The sequence below is a fragment of the Prionailurus viverrinus genome, chromosome F1, assembly GCF_022837055.1.
Source record: "Prionailurus viverrinus isolate Anna chromosome F1, UM_Priviv_1.0, whole genome shotgun sequence".
NCBI classification, from domain to species: domain Eukaryota; kingdom Metazoa; phylum Chordata; class Mammalia; order Carnivora; family Felidae; genus Prionailurus; species Prionailurus viverrinus.
This window is the reverse complement of record NC_062577.1, coordinates 516543-532463: the sequence shown is the minus strand read 5'-3', so window position 1 is coordinate 532463 and position 15921 is coordinate 516543. Positions and strand designations below refer to the sequence as shown.

At 45.3% G+C, this 15921-nt stretch overlaps 1 protein-coding gene across 6 annotated transcripts in view; it reads left to right on the top strand.

The window, feature by feature from the left end:
* Nucleotides 1-15921, top strand: part of CDC42BPA (CDC42 binding protein kinase alpha) — a 323204-nt gene that overhangs the window by 164525 nt on the left and 142758 nt on the right. For all 6 annotated transcript variants that reach the window (XM_047839756.1, XM_047839754.1, XM_047839753.1 and 3 more), the window contains exon 11: nt 14268-14390. In XM_047839756.1, coding sequence (XP_047695712.1) covers nt 14268-14390 — 123 coding nt within the window. The remainder of the gene's footprint in view (nt 1-14267; nt 14391-15921) is intronic.

Genomic DNA, 15921 nt, shown 5'->3' with positions numbered 1-15921 from the left:
CTCCGCCCGATCTCATCCACTCCAGTCTTGAGACTCTGGCAGCTAAAATCTTTATTAATCTCCATTTCAAGCAGACCCTGCGTGATCTCCTGTTCACGCTGGTCTGGTGAACCCCCTTTGGTGCCTCCAGTATGCCTTCAGTCCCGTCGTTACCAACAAGCCTGTCACCTTGCCCCGTGGTCAGTCCTAGCCCCCTCATGGGGACCCCCACCTCTGTTGCTCCCTCTTCTACGTGTCCCTCCTTTGCCAGGACCCCAGCTCTGTTTAAATGCATTATGTCTGCTCCTGTGTGGCCGATGGTAACGTACCGGGGACACGTGGTGTGCTGACCGATCCCACTTCGAATTCACGAGTGCTTATGTCAAGTTGACTCTTGGCCAGTGCTGCCCGGTCCGCGTCTTCGCACCTGTCCGCATTTGACCCACCGGACCACGCCCCCTCCTGAGAGCTCTTTCTTTGGGCTCTGGGACGCTCGAATCTCCTGGTTTTCTGTTGAACCAGTGATTCCCAGTCTCGCTCCCTGATTTCTGCCCGGCGCTCTGACCTCTGAATGCCAGGGTCCTCCGAGTACCCCGTGAGCCGAGGAGCCCAGAACTGCAGCCTCCAAGGCACCTGGAAGCCCTGTCATTCTGTCACAGCTCACATCCTGCCGCCAGCGAGTCCGGTGGCTCTGCTGTCACCGAGGATCCCGACTCTGGGCATCGCTCGCTGCACGGCCCCCTCCCTGTTCACAGCACCACCGCTGTCCCCTGCCTTCCGTGACAGCCTTCTCGCTGGTTCCCCCACCTTCCGCGCCCCTCCTCCCCCACCTTCCCGATCCGTTTCCAACACAACAGCCAAGCAATCCTCTTAGAGCACAGTTTAGACCATTTTACCTCACGGCCTCTTCTCCACCCCGGGGGTTTTCCGTCTCACTCACTTTAACAGCCAGGCTCGCTGTCTGTGCCCGGCTTCTTCCTGCCTTTCTGACTTCACCTCCTAGGTCCCCCTACCCCCCTGCTGCCCCATCCTTCTTTCTGCCTCTAGCCACCCTGGGCTCCTTGGCTGTTCTTCCCACAGCTTGGCACATCCCCACCTCAGGGCCTTGGCATTAGTTGTTGCCCTGCCTGAAATTGTCTTCCTTTGGTGTTCACATGGCTCATTCCCTTACCTCCTTCAGGTTTCTCTCTGAATATTACCTTTAAATGAGGCCTTTCCTGACTGCACTATTTGAAACCTAGTCTTTTTTTTTTTTTTTTTTTTGTAATTTTTTTTTTTAACGTTTTTATTTTTTATTTTTGAGACAGAGAGAGACAGAGCATGAACGGGGGAGGGTCAGAGAGAGAGGGAGACACAGAATCCGAAGCAGGCTCCAGGCTCTGAGCCATCAGCCCAGAGCCCGACGCGGGGCTCGAACTCCCGGACCGTGAGATCGTGACCTGAGCTGAAGTCGGACGCTTAACCGACTGAGCCACCCAGGCGCCCCTTTTTTTTTTTTTTTTAAATGTTTATTTGTTTTTGAGAGAGAGAGTGTGTGAGCAGGGGAGGGGCAGAGAGAAGGAGACACAGAGTCTGAATCAGGCTCCAGGCTCCAGGCTCCGAGCTGTCAGCACAGAGCCCAACGCGGGACTTGAACCCAGGAACCGTGAGGTCATGACCTGAGCCGAAGTCAGACGCTTAACTGACTGAGCCACCCAGGCACCCCTGAAAGCTAATCTTGCTTTATCTTCAGCATTCACTGTCCCTCTTCCCTGCTTTATTTTCTCCAAAATAAAGGACATAACATACAGTTTATTTTACTTAACTCCTTTTGTGAATGAAGGAATGTAATCAAAAAAGCTTGTAACTCTTAAGAGAGAAAGAGTCAAGTTTTTGCAATAATAAGATTTCGCTATTATACTTTTAGAGGCCCCGTAGAGAAAAACACTCCCCAGACATCAATAAAACAGACTGCTTTCTATTTTTTCAATAAGTTGCCAAGATCTCTGCATGTGGATTAATTCCTCTTTATCATGCAAGTTGTTTTGACATTCTAATAAATATATTTGCCGCATATCATTGTGTAAATTTAAGATGTCCAACTTACTAATTTGATACATTTATCTGTTGTAACGAGATTGCTGTCGTAGGACCGTTTAGTGCCTTCTCCCATGTCACATAATTACAGTGCAGCTCGGCTGTCGGTATTAACCACTCTGCTCCGTAGATCTTTATGATTTCTCTCCTACTTGTTGTGAGTTTGTACCGTGAAATGACATCCCCCCACCCTGCCCCGTCCCCGGTAACCAGTTTTACTCTTTGTTGTTCTATGAGCTTGACTGTTTCAGATCTCACATAGAAGTGATATCGTACAGCGTGTGTCCTTCTCCATCTGACTGCTTCACTCCGTGCAGTGCTCTCAGGGTCCGTCCATGTTGTCACACACGGCAGGACGTTTCCTTTCTCGTGGCCGAGTAATACTCCGTTGTGTACATATGCCCCATCGTTTTTAATCCGTTCATCCACCGATGCACCTTTAGGTTGTTTCCATGTCTTGGTTACTTGCAAAAATTTTCTCCCATTCTGTAGGTCGCCTTTTCATTTTAGTAATTGTTTCTTTTGCTTTACGGAAGCTTCCGTGTTTGGGACAGTCCCATTTGTTAGTTTTTGTGTCTGTTGCGCGTGCTTTTGGTGTCATGCAGAAAACCATTGCCAGGACCAGTGTCCAGGAGCTTCTCCTCTGTTCTCTTCTAGAAGACTTCTAGAAGTCTTATGCTGTCAGGTCTTTATGTTTAAGTCTTTGATCTATTTTGAGTTAATTTTTGTGAGTGGTGCGAGAGGGGCCCACTCTCGTTGTTCTGCACGTTTCCCCAGCACCATTTGTTGAAGAGACTGTCCTTTCCCCATTGGGTGTCCTTGGCTCCCTTGCAGAATTAGTTGACCATGTTTGCCACAATTTGATGGCAGGCTCTGTTTCGTTCTGTTGCTCTGTGTGTCTGCGTTTGTGCCCGTAATGTATTGTTTTTATTATCATCGCTTTGTAGTGTGGTTTGAAAGTAGGAAGCGTGATACCTCTGACTTTGTTCTTTTTGTCAGGATCCCTCTGACTGCAGTGTCTTTAGTGATGCCACAGCAGAGTTTAGGATTGTTTCTTCTGTTTCTGTGAAGAATCCTTTTGGTGTTTTGATGGATATTATGTTAAATCTGTACATGGCTTTGGGTAGTGTAAACATTCTAACGGTATTAATACTTGTGATCTATGAACGTGCAATGTCTTTCCAGTTGTTTGTGTCGTCTTCTGTTTCTCAGGAAGCTCTTACAGTTTCCATTGTACAGATCTTGTCCTTCTTGGTTAAAAGCGTTCCTGAGTAGTTTATTGTTTTTGATGCTGTTGTGAATGGGATGGTTTTCTTTACTTCTTTTTCAAATGTCTCATCGTTACTGTAAAGGAATACAACAGGTTTATGTGTTGATTTTGCATCCTGCAACTTTGCTGAAATTGTTGATTAGTTCCAACTGTTATCTGGGTTTGCTCTGGGGGATTTTCTATATGTAAAATCATGTCAACAAATAGTAACAGTTTTACTTTTCTCTTTCTGATTTGCATGCCTTTTATTTCTTTGTCTTGCCTGATTGCTCTGGCTAGCACTTCCAGGACTATATTGAATAGGAGTAGAGAGAGAGGACATCCTTGTCCTCTTCCTGATCTTAGAGGAAAAGCTCTCAGTTTTTCTCCATTGAGTATAATGCTAGTTGTCACTTTGTTGTAAATGGCCCTATTTTGTTATGTTCCTTCTATATCCAGTCTGTTAAGGTTTTTTTATCACGAAAGGATGTTGCGTTTTGTCAGATGCTTTTTCTGTGTCTGTTGAGATGAGTGTGTGATTTTTATCTTTTATTGAGGTGATCTGTGACGTTTATTGATTTGCGTGTATTGGACCACCCTTGCATCCCAGAGATAAATCCCACTTTATCGTGATATATAATCCTATGACTGCGTTCTTGACTTTGGCTTGCTAATATTTTGTTGAGAATTTTTACATCTATATTCATCAGAGATACTGGTCTATAGTTTTTTGTGGTCTTCTCTGGTTTTGGTATCAAGGCCTTCTAGAAAGAACTTGGAAATGTTCCCTCCTCCTCATTATTTTGAAGAGTTTGAGGAAGATTGTTAGTTTTTCTTAAATGTTCGGTAGAATTCACCAGTGAAGCTGTCAGTTCCTAGAGATTTCTGTGTTGGGAGGTTTTTGTTTACTGATTCAATCACATTATTCGTTACTGGTCTGTTCAGACTTTCTCTTTCTTCCTGAGTCAGTCTTGGTAGGTTGTGTGTTTCTAGAAATGTATCCATCTCTTCTGGTTGCGTAATATCCTGGCCTATAATTGTTCATAGTATATGATCCTATATATTTCTGTCGTTTAAGTTGTAATGTCTCTTCATTTCTTCCTCTTTTTTTTTTTTTTTTGGATTTTTTTTTCTAATTTTTTTGTTTATTTTTGAGAGAGAGAGAGAAAGTGTGAGCCAGGGAGGGGCAGAGAGAGAGAAGGAGCCACAGAATCTGAGGCAGGCTCCAGGCTCTGAGCTGTCAGCACAGAGCCTGATGTGGGGCTTGAATTCATGAACCATGAGATCATGACCTGAGCCGAAGTCAGACACTTAACCACCTGAGCCACCCAGGCACCCCAAGATATTTATTTATTTTTGAGAGAAAGAGTAAGCAGGGAGGGGCACCTGGGTGGCTCAGTCGGTTGGGCATCCAATTTCGGCTCAAGTCATGGTCTCATCTGTGGGTTCGAGCCCCGTGTTGGGCTCTGTGCTGACAGCTCAGAGCTGGAACCTGCTTGGGATTCTGTATCTCCCTCTCTCTGCCCCTCCCCTGCTCATGCCTGCCTCCCTCCCTCCCTACCTCCCTCCCTCCCTCTCTCTCCCTCTCTCTTTCTCTCAAGAGTGGATAGACATTTTTTAAAAAAAGAGAGAGAGCAAGCAGGGAAAGGACAGAGAGAGAGAGAGGGGGGGACAGAGGGTCCAAAGCAGGCCCTGTGCTTACAGCAGGGAGCCCTTTGCAGGTCTCAAATTCATGAACTGTGAGATCATGACCTGAGCTGAAGTCGGACACTTAACCGCCTGAGCCACCCGGGCGCCCCATCTCTTTAATTTTATTTGAGTCTCCTCTTTTTTTCTTAGTGTAGCTAAAGGTTTGTCTGTGTAGTTTATTTTTTCCAAGAACCAGCTCTTAGTTTCTTCAATCCTTTCTGCTATTTTTCTGGTCTCTATTTCATTTGTTTCTGCTCTGAACCTTATTTTTACCTCCCATTTGCTAACTTTGGACTTAATTTGTTCTTCTTTTTTTAGTTCCTTGAAGTGTAAATTAGGTTATTTGAAATCTCTCTAATTTATTAATATGGTCATTTTTGCTATCAGCTTTCAGAGAACAAACTGAAGGTTGCTGGAGGGGAGGTGGGTGGGGGATGGGCTAGATGGGTGGTGGGTGTTACGGAGCACACGTGGTGTGATGAGCACTGGGTGTTGTATGTGAGTGATGAGCCACTGAAATCTTTTCCGGAAACTAATACTGCACAGTACGTTCACTGCATAGAATGTCAATAAACTTTTTTAAGGAAAAAAAAACCTTCCTCTTCGAACTGCTTTACTCCATCGATTCCACAAATCTGATATGTTTGTATTTTCGTTTTCATTTGTCTTGAGAAAATTTTTTATTTCTTTTCTGATTTCTTCTTTGACCCAGTGGTTGTTTAGAATCATTCAATTTGCACATATTTGTAGTTCTTCTCACCTTCCTCTTTTTGATTTCTAATTTCATACCATTGTGGTCAGAAAAGATGGTATAATTTCTTTTTAAATTTTCTGATATTTGTTTTATGTCCTGTCATGTGATCTGTCCTGGAGCCTGTCCTGCTGTCACTTAAGAATGTGTATTCTGCTTCTGTTGGATGGAATGTTCTGTAATGTCTGTTAAGTCCCTTTGTTCTAAAGTAGGGTTCAGTGGCAACATTTCCTTGCTGATTTTCTGTCTGGACCATTTATCCATTGTTAATAGTGGGGTATTGAAGTCACCTACTATTATTGTATCGTCTCTTTCTTCCTTAAGATCTGTTAGTACTTGGTTAATATGTTTTGGTACTTGGGTGTTGGGAGTGTATACATTTACAGTTATATCTTCTTTTTAAAAAAAATATTTATTTTGAGAAAGAGAAAGAATGTGAGTGGTGGGAGAGGGGCAGAGAGAGGGAGAGAGAATCCCAAGCAGGCTCCATGCTGTCAGCTCAGAGCCCCATGTGGGGCTCAATCCAACCGAGAGATCATGACCTGAGCCGAAATCAAGAGTTGGACACTTAACCCACTGAGACACCCAGGCGCCTCAGATTATTATATCTTGTTAACGTATTGACCCTTTTGTTTTTCTACAATGACCTTGTCTTGTTACCATTTCTGGCTTGAAGTCTCTCTTGTTTGAAAGAAGTATGGCTGTTCCCACTTTGTTTGGGTTTTTGCTTGCTTGGAGTATTATCTTCCCTCCCTTCGCTTGGAGCCTGTGTGTATCTTCAGAGCTGATAGGTCTCCTTTAGGCAGCATATATATTTGGGTCTTGTTTGTTTGTTTCTGAAATCCTTCCCCCTGCTCCATGCCTTCTTGTTGGTGAGTGCGATCCAATTATTTTTAGGAGGATTATTGATTTGTAAGCACTCACTACTGCCATTTTCTCTTTTGCCTTCTGGTTATTTTGTCTCTCCGTTGTTTCCTTTAACTTCTCCTTCTGTCTGCCTTTGCCAGTTGGTGGTTTTCCATGGTGATTGGCTCCTTCCTGTTTTAATCTTTTGTGCCTCTGCTCTAGATTTTTGCCATGTGGTGACCATGAAGTTAACATAAAATGTCTCATAGATAAAATAGTCCTGACTCTGATGATAGCAGCTTCATTCATCTATAAAGATTCCATCCTTTTATGCCTTCCCTTTTATACTTTTGGTATCACAAGTTTTCTCTTCTTATGCTGTGAATTTGTTATCAAATTGTAGTAGCTAGGGGCGCCTGGGTGGCTCAGTCGTTAAGCATCTGACTTTGGCTCAGGTCGTGATCTTAGGGTTTGTGAGTCCGAGCCCCACGTCGGGCTCTGTGCTGACAGCTCAGAGCCTGGAGCCTGCTTCGAATTCTGTGTCCCCCCCCGCCTCTCTGCCTCTCCCCCACTCACACTTTGTCTCTTTCTCTCTCAAAAATACATAAACTTTAAAAAGTAAAATTGTAGTAGCTGTAGTTATTTTAAATGCTCCTTTCCTTTAATATTTATGCTATCATTAAGTATGTGACACACTATTCTGAAATAGGGTTACAGTTTTCTAGTTCTGAATGTCTGTCATCTGAATCAGAATTTTGTGTGCTTTCATTTTCTGTTTTTTTTTAAATTTTTTTTATGTTTATTTATTTTTGAGAGATAGAGCATAAGCAGGGGAGGGGCAGAGAGAGAGGGAGACACAGAATCCGAAGCAGGCTTCAGGCTCTGAGCTGTCCGCACAGAGTCCAAGATGGGGCTCAAACTCACAAACTGTGAAATCATGACCTGAGCCGAAGTTGGATGCTCAACAGCCTGAGCCACCCAGGCACCCCTTGTTTCAGTTTTAAGAGCTCCTTTCAACATTTCTTGAAGGCAGGTCTGTGGTGGTGAGTTACCTTAGCTATTGTTTTCTTGGAAAGCCTTTATCTCTCCTTCATGTCAGAAGGATAACTTTGCTGGATAGAATATTCTTGGCTGGTGGTTTTTTTTTTTTTGTTTTTTTTTTAAAGTTTTTTTTTTTCTCAACGTTTATTTATTTTGGGGACAGAGAGAGACAGAGCATGAACAGGGGAGGGGCAGAGAGAGAGGGAGACACAGAATCGGAAACAGGCTCCAGCCTCTGAGCCATCAGCCCAGAGCCTGACGCGGGGCTCGAACTCACGGACCGCGAGATCGTGACCTGGCTGAAGTCGGACGCTTAACCGACTGCGCCACCCAGGCGCCCCTTGGCTGGTGGTTTTTATCTGTCAGTACTTTGGATATGTCATTCCACTCTCTCCTGCTCTGTGGTTTCTGCCGAGAAATCTGTTGATAGCCTAATGGGTGTAAGTCATGTCCCTTTCCCCCTGGGTGCTTTAAAAATTTTTTTACCATTGATGGGGCTCCTGGGTGACTCAGTTGGTTAAATGTCTGACTCTTGATTTCAGCTCATGATCTCATGGTTCATGAGATTGGGTTGTGCACTGACAGTACAGAGCATGCTTGGGATTCTCTGTCTCCTTCTTTCTCTGCCCCTTCCCTGCTCGCATGCATGTTTGTTCTCTCTCTCTCTCTTTCTCTGTCTCAAAAGAAACTTTAAAAAAATTCTTTACCATTGACTCTTGACAGTTTCATTATAAGGTGTGTTAGTGAAGATCTTTTTTCATTGAGATAGTAATGTGTCCTATTCGGCTGCGTGGACTTTCATGACCAGTTCTTCCAGTTTGGGGAAGTTCTCAGCTATTTTTTCTTTAAATAAACCACCTCCCTGTGGTATCCTCATTTTCCTCAGGTTCGCTTGTCTGATAGAGTATGGTAACTCTTGTGGAGTTTCTTAACTTTTTAAAAATCTCAGATCTCTCTTCTCTTCCACCTGAATTATTTCTAGATTCCCCCCCTCCAAATCATGTATTCTCTTTGATCTGCTTCTTGATCTGCTCTGTTTTCAGTGCTTTTTAAAAAAAATTTTTTTAACATTTATTTTTAGAAAGAGAGTGAGCATGAGCAGAGAGGAGGGGCAGAGGGAGAGAGAGGGAGAATCCAGGCAGGCTCCACGCTTGGTGCGGAGCCTGACACGGGGCTCAGTTCCACGACCCATGAGATGGTGACCTGAGCTGAAACCAAGAATCTGTGCTCAACCCACTGAGCCCCCCCAGGTGCCCCCAGTGTTTGGTCACACATTTTTCAGCCTCATACATTGAGTCCTTCAGCTTCAGAATTTTTGTTTGTGTTTTTCTCATAATTTCAGCCTCTTTTGTAAAGTACTCCTTCTGTTCGCTAATTTTATTCCTGAGTTTACTGAGTTGCCTTTCTGAGTTTTCTCATAGTTCATTGAATTTCTTCCTAACCGCCATTTTGAATTTTTTATCTGTGAGAACACAGTGCTTCATGTCTTTGAATTTAGTTGCTGGAAAACAGTCCTTTCTTTTTGTGAAACCGTATCACTGTGGTTTTCTCATAGTGCGTCATGAAATGTACCTCTGTGGTCACACTTGAAGTAGCAGACACCTTTCTTACTTAGGGAAGGTTTTGTCTCCTTGGATTCTAAGGGTTCAACAGGTTGTCATTCAGGAGCCTTTCTTTTGTTTTCCAGAAGATGGCGCTGTAGCACAAGTTTTCAGTTTCTCCTAGAGCTCCCTCTAACCGGGAATTGAGCTAGGACAAGGCTGGCTTGCAGATTTCATTGGCTCAGCCTACCTCCGGGTTCAAGTATCACAAAAGGAGATCTAGAAAGAGCCAGGCTGGGGCTCTCTTCCTCACTCTGTAAAGTGTGGGCGATTCACTCTGCCTTTCAGCCTCCTACCCTGTGCCCTTTTCCTATTTGGCAAATGTGTTGATGGGGAGACTGGCCACGTATTTGAGACAGACTCTTCTCCTGAGGCAAGACTCTTGTTTCTCAAATACTCTAGTACCGGAGGAGATTTTAGTCTGCACTTTAGAAGCCCCTGACTTCCCACGCAGTCTCCAGATACAACAAAGACACCACGAGGAAAATAGCAGCACATATTTAGGGATCTGGAGGTTTCCGAGTTGTTTCAGCAGCCCCACCCATTCTCCAGAAGCTCTGGTGTGTTTTTCCTCCAGCATAATAGCGCTCCGTTTAGGGCAAGCCGGGGCCTAAGCCTGGCCACAGAACTGGGTAAAGTTCAGAAATCGGAGCCAGCTGCCAGAGTCTTCTCGCCTCAGAATGGCTGTTCCTTCCCTGTTTCATTGTCCTGCGACCTCTCTGCTCTCTCAGATACTTGATTTCTGTAAAAATAAGATTTTTGCAAGTTACATTCTTGGACTTTTTGCAGCAGGAGTGATGGAGCAATGGCCTGGTGCTTCCTACTCCTTCCTGTTCTGAATGAGAAGATTGCTGTATAGGAGGCTTTGGGGATGTTTTAAATGATCTCACGTGTTCTTAGGCGGTATCGTTCTGTGTGGGTGGTATCGTTTCACAAAGCAAACCCAGTGAAAATAAGACATCATGGTCTTTTGTATCAACACCCATTTCGTGCAGTGGCACAGTTTACGCGTAAGCTACTCCCATCCACTTACCAGCTGTTTATTGAACACTGACGGCCCGGGAACTGTTCTGCACGCGACTGGGGGGGTGACGGTGAACAGAAAAAGAGGACAGTACTGGCCCTTGCAGCGCGTACTTTCTACTTTGAGGACACAGACGCAACATCAAATACAAAGCAGGGCCCGTCAACTGCGAACAAGGAAGGTGGAGACCGTGAGATTTTTGTCAAGATGAAGACACCACGTGAGCTGGTCAGTTCACAGAAGACGCGTGCTCTGGGGAAATGGTTTGGGACCGCCAGTCGTTGCCAGATGGTCAGTGTTAGCAGACGTGAGTGTCAGGTGACTGCGTTTCCTTCAGCCACTTTGTCAGCCTCCGTGACGGAAGCATGGAGTGGGAGAGTCCCATTCGGCCGACACGGGCGCCTTCCAGGCCGTGTCACCGAGGAGCGGAGGGCAGACAGGCCGAAGGTGGGTTTGCAGAGCAGTTCCTGTAGCGATGGACCACGGGATCTAACCCCGGGCAAATAAGGAAGAAAAGAAAAAGACCGAATAATGTCACAACAGTGGATTCGATCTCTCGGGAACGAGGAATCAGTGAGGTGGTCCCTCGAGTAAGTGCACTGTGGAGATAAGAGACAGAGAGAGGTGTAGCTGCAGTCAAGGTCTCGGAGGCCGTGCGGTTACCGAGTCTCGGCCGGGGTTCCAGGAGCACTTCTCCGTGGGCCAACCGCCAGCAGAGGAGCAGTTCCACTCTGTGACATGGGAGCCTGCTTCACGTTCTGTACGATGCTGAGCTTTCTTGGTCCCGTGCCTGTATGCACACCACCCCCCCTGCCACCTGCACACATACACATTTCTAGGTTCACGTGAGGCAGGAGCCGTGGGTCCGGGCTGTGACCCACGGATCTGGCGGTGTAGCCGGAAAAAAGTCTCCCAGCTAGGTTGTTTTGGGCTGCAAGTCATAGACTTCTTAAATAATATGGATTTGTTATCTCAGGACGGCAGAAGTAGACCATTGCAGGACCAATTTGGGGCTTAGCTTCCCTTTGATGTTCACGGCTCTCCCCTCCCGATTCTGCCGTACTGCCCAAGTCCCAGACCTCGTGTGCGCACACGTGCGGAGACCGAAAGAAGGTTCCTTTCCTTTCATCCATCTCTTACTCCACAGGAGATTAAAACTCTTCCAGGAAGCCCCTAGGGGACTTCTTCTCAAGGCACTGGGAGTTCTAACTAGGTCACGTACCCAATTCTTAACCGGTACTCGGCACGTAGCGTGAGACTACCATGATTGATTCGAAGCGTCTTCTATCTTTGGCTGGTCTGCCTTGGAGCCTGATGCCGGAACGTGGTTCACAAGCAGTGAGAGGGGAATCGCTTCTGGGTAAAAAGCCCCAACAGTGTCTGCCTTGGGGGTTTGGGTGCCAGAAAGCCAGAGTGTTGGGTGCATTGTCTATTTTGATGTGAGAGTTTACTAGGAGTAATGAAAAGGGTCGTAATGGTAAGAGGCGCAGTGAACAATGTGCGAAATTGTTATTCAGAGAGAGAATAAGAATGGCTAATAACCCCAGCAGACAGGTAATGGGCGTTTTAGCAGACCGGAAGTGGAGTCTAGGGAGAAAAGTAGCTGTTACAAGTACCCCAGGGCTATTTTTAGATCTCCCTTCTCCTACTCCCAACTTCGGTGTCTTCTTAAAACAAACAAGGGATGTTTCTTTAAAAATAAGAAATACCAAATATACCAATATTTACCATGTTTTGAACCCAGAAATAAACGTATAAGATGTACTTATTGGATGCAGAAGATCACGGTCGGATGCGCGATAGGTATATCTTACACCTTTAGTTCAAGTTAACAAGTATTTATCGGCCACCGTGCATAGAAAGATGATGATACTATTCTCTGTACAGATGGTGAAAATTAATTAGAAACCCCCCCTCCTTTGAAGGCCGCAATGTTTTGGAGCTTGTGTGTGTGTGTGTGTGTGTGTGTAAAATATAAGTAATATATATAAGTAATAATATGCCATAGAAATAATGTAAGTCACATAAAGCAGTATAAAATAACGTAACTGGTATAAAGCAATCAGTCATGATTTGTAGTGACAGACGATTACGGTGAAGGTGGAGACTTACTATGGCCAACCCTCCATAAAATAGTGCTGCAACTGTTGTAGCACAGGGCGGTTTTGTTTCTGACGTAACATTCTTTAAAGTTTGCGTTTTTTCCAGATCTTCTGCTAATATCTGGAAAAACACTTCAGTAGAGTTAACATTTCTTTAATACTTTGCATCTTCTGAGTAGAACCGCAAGATAAAGTAATCTGTTTTAGCTAAATTGATGAGCCAGAGTCATACATAAAATCTGGAGGCTGGCATTTCTGTACATTATATACACTCGACCCTTGAAACGGTGCAGCTTTGAACTGCGTGGTCCTGTGCACTTACTTCCTTTTTGATAAATACGGTATCATACTGTAAATGTGTTTTCTCTTCCTCATGATTTTCTCAGTAACATTTTCGTTTCTCTGGCTTACGTTATCGTAAGAATACAGTGTATAACGCACATAGATTACAAAAGCTGTGTCAATCGGCAGTTTATGTTATTGGTTAGGCTTCTGATCATCAGGAGGCTATTAGTAGTTAAGTTTTCGGGGAGTCAAAGCTCATACACAGATTTTCGGGGCGCCTGGGTGGCTCAGTCAGTTAAGCGTCGGACTTTGGCTCTGGTCCCACGATCTCACAGTCCGTGGGTTCGAACCCCGCGTCAGGCTCTGTGCCGGCAGCTCAGAGCCTGGAGCCTGCTTCGGATTCTTTGTCTCCCTCTCTCTCTGCCTCTCCCTGCTCATGCTCTATCTCTCTCTCTCTCTCTCTCTCAAAAATAAATAAACATTTTAAAAATTTCAAAAAAAAAGTCATACACAGATTCTCAACTGCATGGGGGAGGATCAGTGCCCCAAACCCCCTGCATTTTTCAAGGTCAACTGGTGTTAACATCTCTAAACCTCCCTTCACACACCAGACTGTTTTTGTTTTGTTTTTTTAATTTTTTTTTTTCACCGTTTATTTATTTTGGGGACAGAGAGAGACAGAGCATGAACGGGGGAGGGGCAGAGAAAGAGGGAGACACAGAATCAGAAACAGGCTCCAGGCTCTGAGCCATCAGCCCAGAGCCTGACGCGGGGCTCGAACTCCCGGACCGCGAGATCGTGACCTGGCTGAAGTCGGACGCTTAACCGACTGCGCCACCCAGACGCCCCAATTTTTTTTTTCAACGTTTATTTATTTTTGGGACAGAGAGAGACAGAGCATGAACGGGGGAGGGGCAGAGAGAGAGGGAGACACAGAGTCGGAAACAGGCTCCAGGCTCTGAGCCATCAGCCCAGAGCCCGACGCGGGGCTCGAACTCACGGACCGCGAGATCGTGACCTGGCTGAAGTCGGACGCTTAACCGACTGCGCCACCCAGGCGCCCCCACCAGACTGTTTTTAATGCATCATCTGACCCAGGAAGTTTTTGGGTTACCACATGATGACCCTTCTTGCCAGAATGAAAGGGACCTGAATGGGTTGAGTCGCTGGTGAAGTGCACCTGCTGTGTTTGGTAGAAGGCAGTCCTTTCCTTTGTCTGTTATACTTTTAAAGACACATGTGTTGGAGTTTTGGGATTTAATTGTGATGTGTTTGCATGCTTTTTGAGTAGATGTTTGGATCAGTAGAATTATATATGGATTTCTCTAGAAAGAAATATATTGGGGCGCCTGGGTGGCTCAGTTGGTTAGGCATCTGACTCTTCATTTCGGCTCAGGTCATGATCTCACGGTTCATGAGTTCGAACCCCGTGTTGAGCTCTGTGCTGACAGTGCAGAGCCTCCTTGGGATTCTGTCTCCCTCTCTCTCTGCCCCTCCCCTGCTCGCTTGGTCTCAGCATAAATAAATTAACATTAAAAAAAAGAAATATATTGCTGTTAGTTAAAAAAATTTTTAGTGTGGCCATATTTCTCATTTTATCCTTTCTTCTTTTTTGTTTTTAAAGAGTCAACACAGACTGTTCAAGCGCTGCAGTATTCAACTGCTGACGGTCCACTCACGGCAAGCAAAGATTTAGAGATCAAAACCTTAAAAGAGGAAATTGAAAAACTAAGGAAACAAGTAAGAGGTAAACTTCTGTGATTCACTTTTCATTCAGAGTAGTAGGTTTAAAAAAAAAAATGCTGTTTACACACAAAATATATACTGAGTGCCTGTCTCATGTTATGAGACACATGAGTGCCTGTCTCATGTTATGTAATGTGAGCTCTGCACCAGGAAGGGGAGAGCAAATCAGAATGGTTTCTGCTGTCAAGGAACTCACATTTCGGTATGGGAAAAAATAGTTTCTGCAGTATATGAGAAACATGAGCATAGGTCCCTGGGGAGGATCAGGAGGGGCGCCTCACCAAGGTTCACGCCAACAAAGATGGTGCTTTGAGAAGATGTATTAGTTTGGGAGGTTTAGCTGGAACTTGTCTGGCTGAGCATATACACGAACAAGGGAGGGAGGGTCGGGAGTCAGGAAGAACGACAGTGTAGACAAGGAAACTGCATGTATGCGGACAGCAAGACATGAACTTTTATTTTCTCTGTAACAGTTCCTTTCGGCACATTGACGAGATTTAAGTAAATTAATTCAGACAAGTGTCGATATGTCCGTTCCGTCCATTCGTGCATTGAGTCTGTTCGTTCAGCAAATACTGATTGAGCACCTGCTGGGGAGCAGGTGTGGTTTGAGGCTCTTGGGATGCAGTTCTAAGCACGATGACGATGACAGTGGCAGAACTCTGTTCTTGCGGGACTGGAAGGCACCGAACAGACATAAGACAGTAACTGTGTAACTCTGTAAATGACACACTATGTTAGAAGGTGGTGAGTACTTAGAGCAGAAGAATACGGAGAAGGGGTCAGAAATCCAGGATGGGGAGTTGTGTCATCTTATGCAGGCTGGCCTGGGGGTAAGCCTCACCGAGAAGTTGACAGGTGAGCAACAACTTGAAGCAGGTAAGGGGCTAGTGTGCAGTTAAATGGGAAGCACACGTTCCACGCAGAAGGACCAGCCGGTGCAAAGGCCCCGAAGTCAGAATACGCCTCAGGAGTTCGGACGGCGTGGCTGGAGCAGGATGAGCTAGCAGGGAGGATGATGGAGACGGGGTGGAGAACAGAGGGTTGGGTAGGGCTTGTGCCCTCATCAGTACAGTCTCACTGTTACAAGGTTGTTTTTTTTTTTTTTTTCTGTCAGTGTAATGGGAGCCTTTTGCAGGGTTTAGAGGTATGGCACCTGGTCTCAGCATAAGGAGAGAGAGAAGGTACTGGCTTAGCCAGGATAGTCAGGCCTCTCCAGAAAGGCCGTTTTAAGACCAAAGTAAGTGAAGGAGAAGAAGAATCTGAGATAGGATCTTTTATGAAAATAACTATTTAAAAATTTTTTTTAATGTTTATTTGAAGGGGGAGGAGAGAGATCAAGCGAGCACGTGAGTGGGGGAAGGGCAGAGAGAGAGGGAGACACAGAGCCCGATGCAGGGCTCGAACCCACGAACCGTGAGATCATGATCTGAGCTGAAGTCGGATGCTTAACCGCCTGAGCCCCCCCAGGCACCCCTAAAAAGGACTGTTTAAATGCCATGTTACTACTTTGCTTATATTAAATACACATG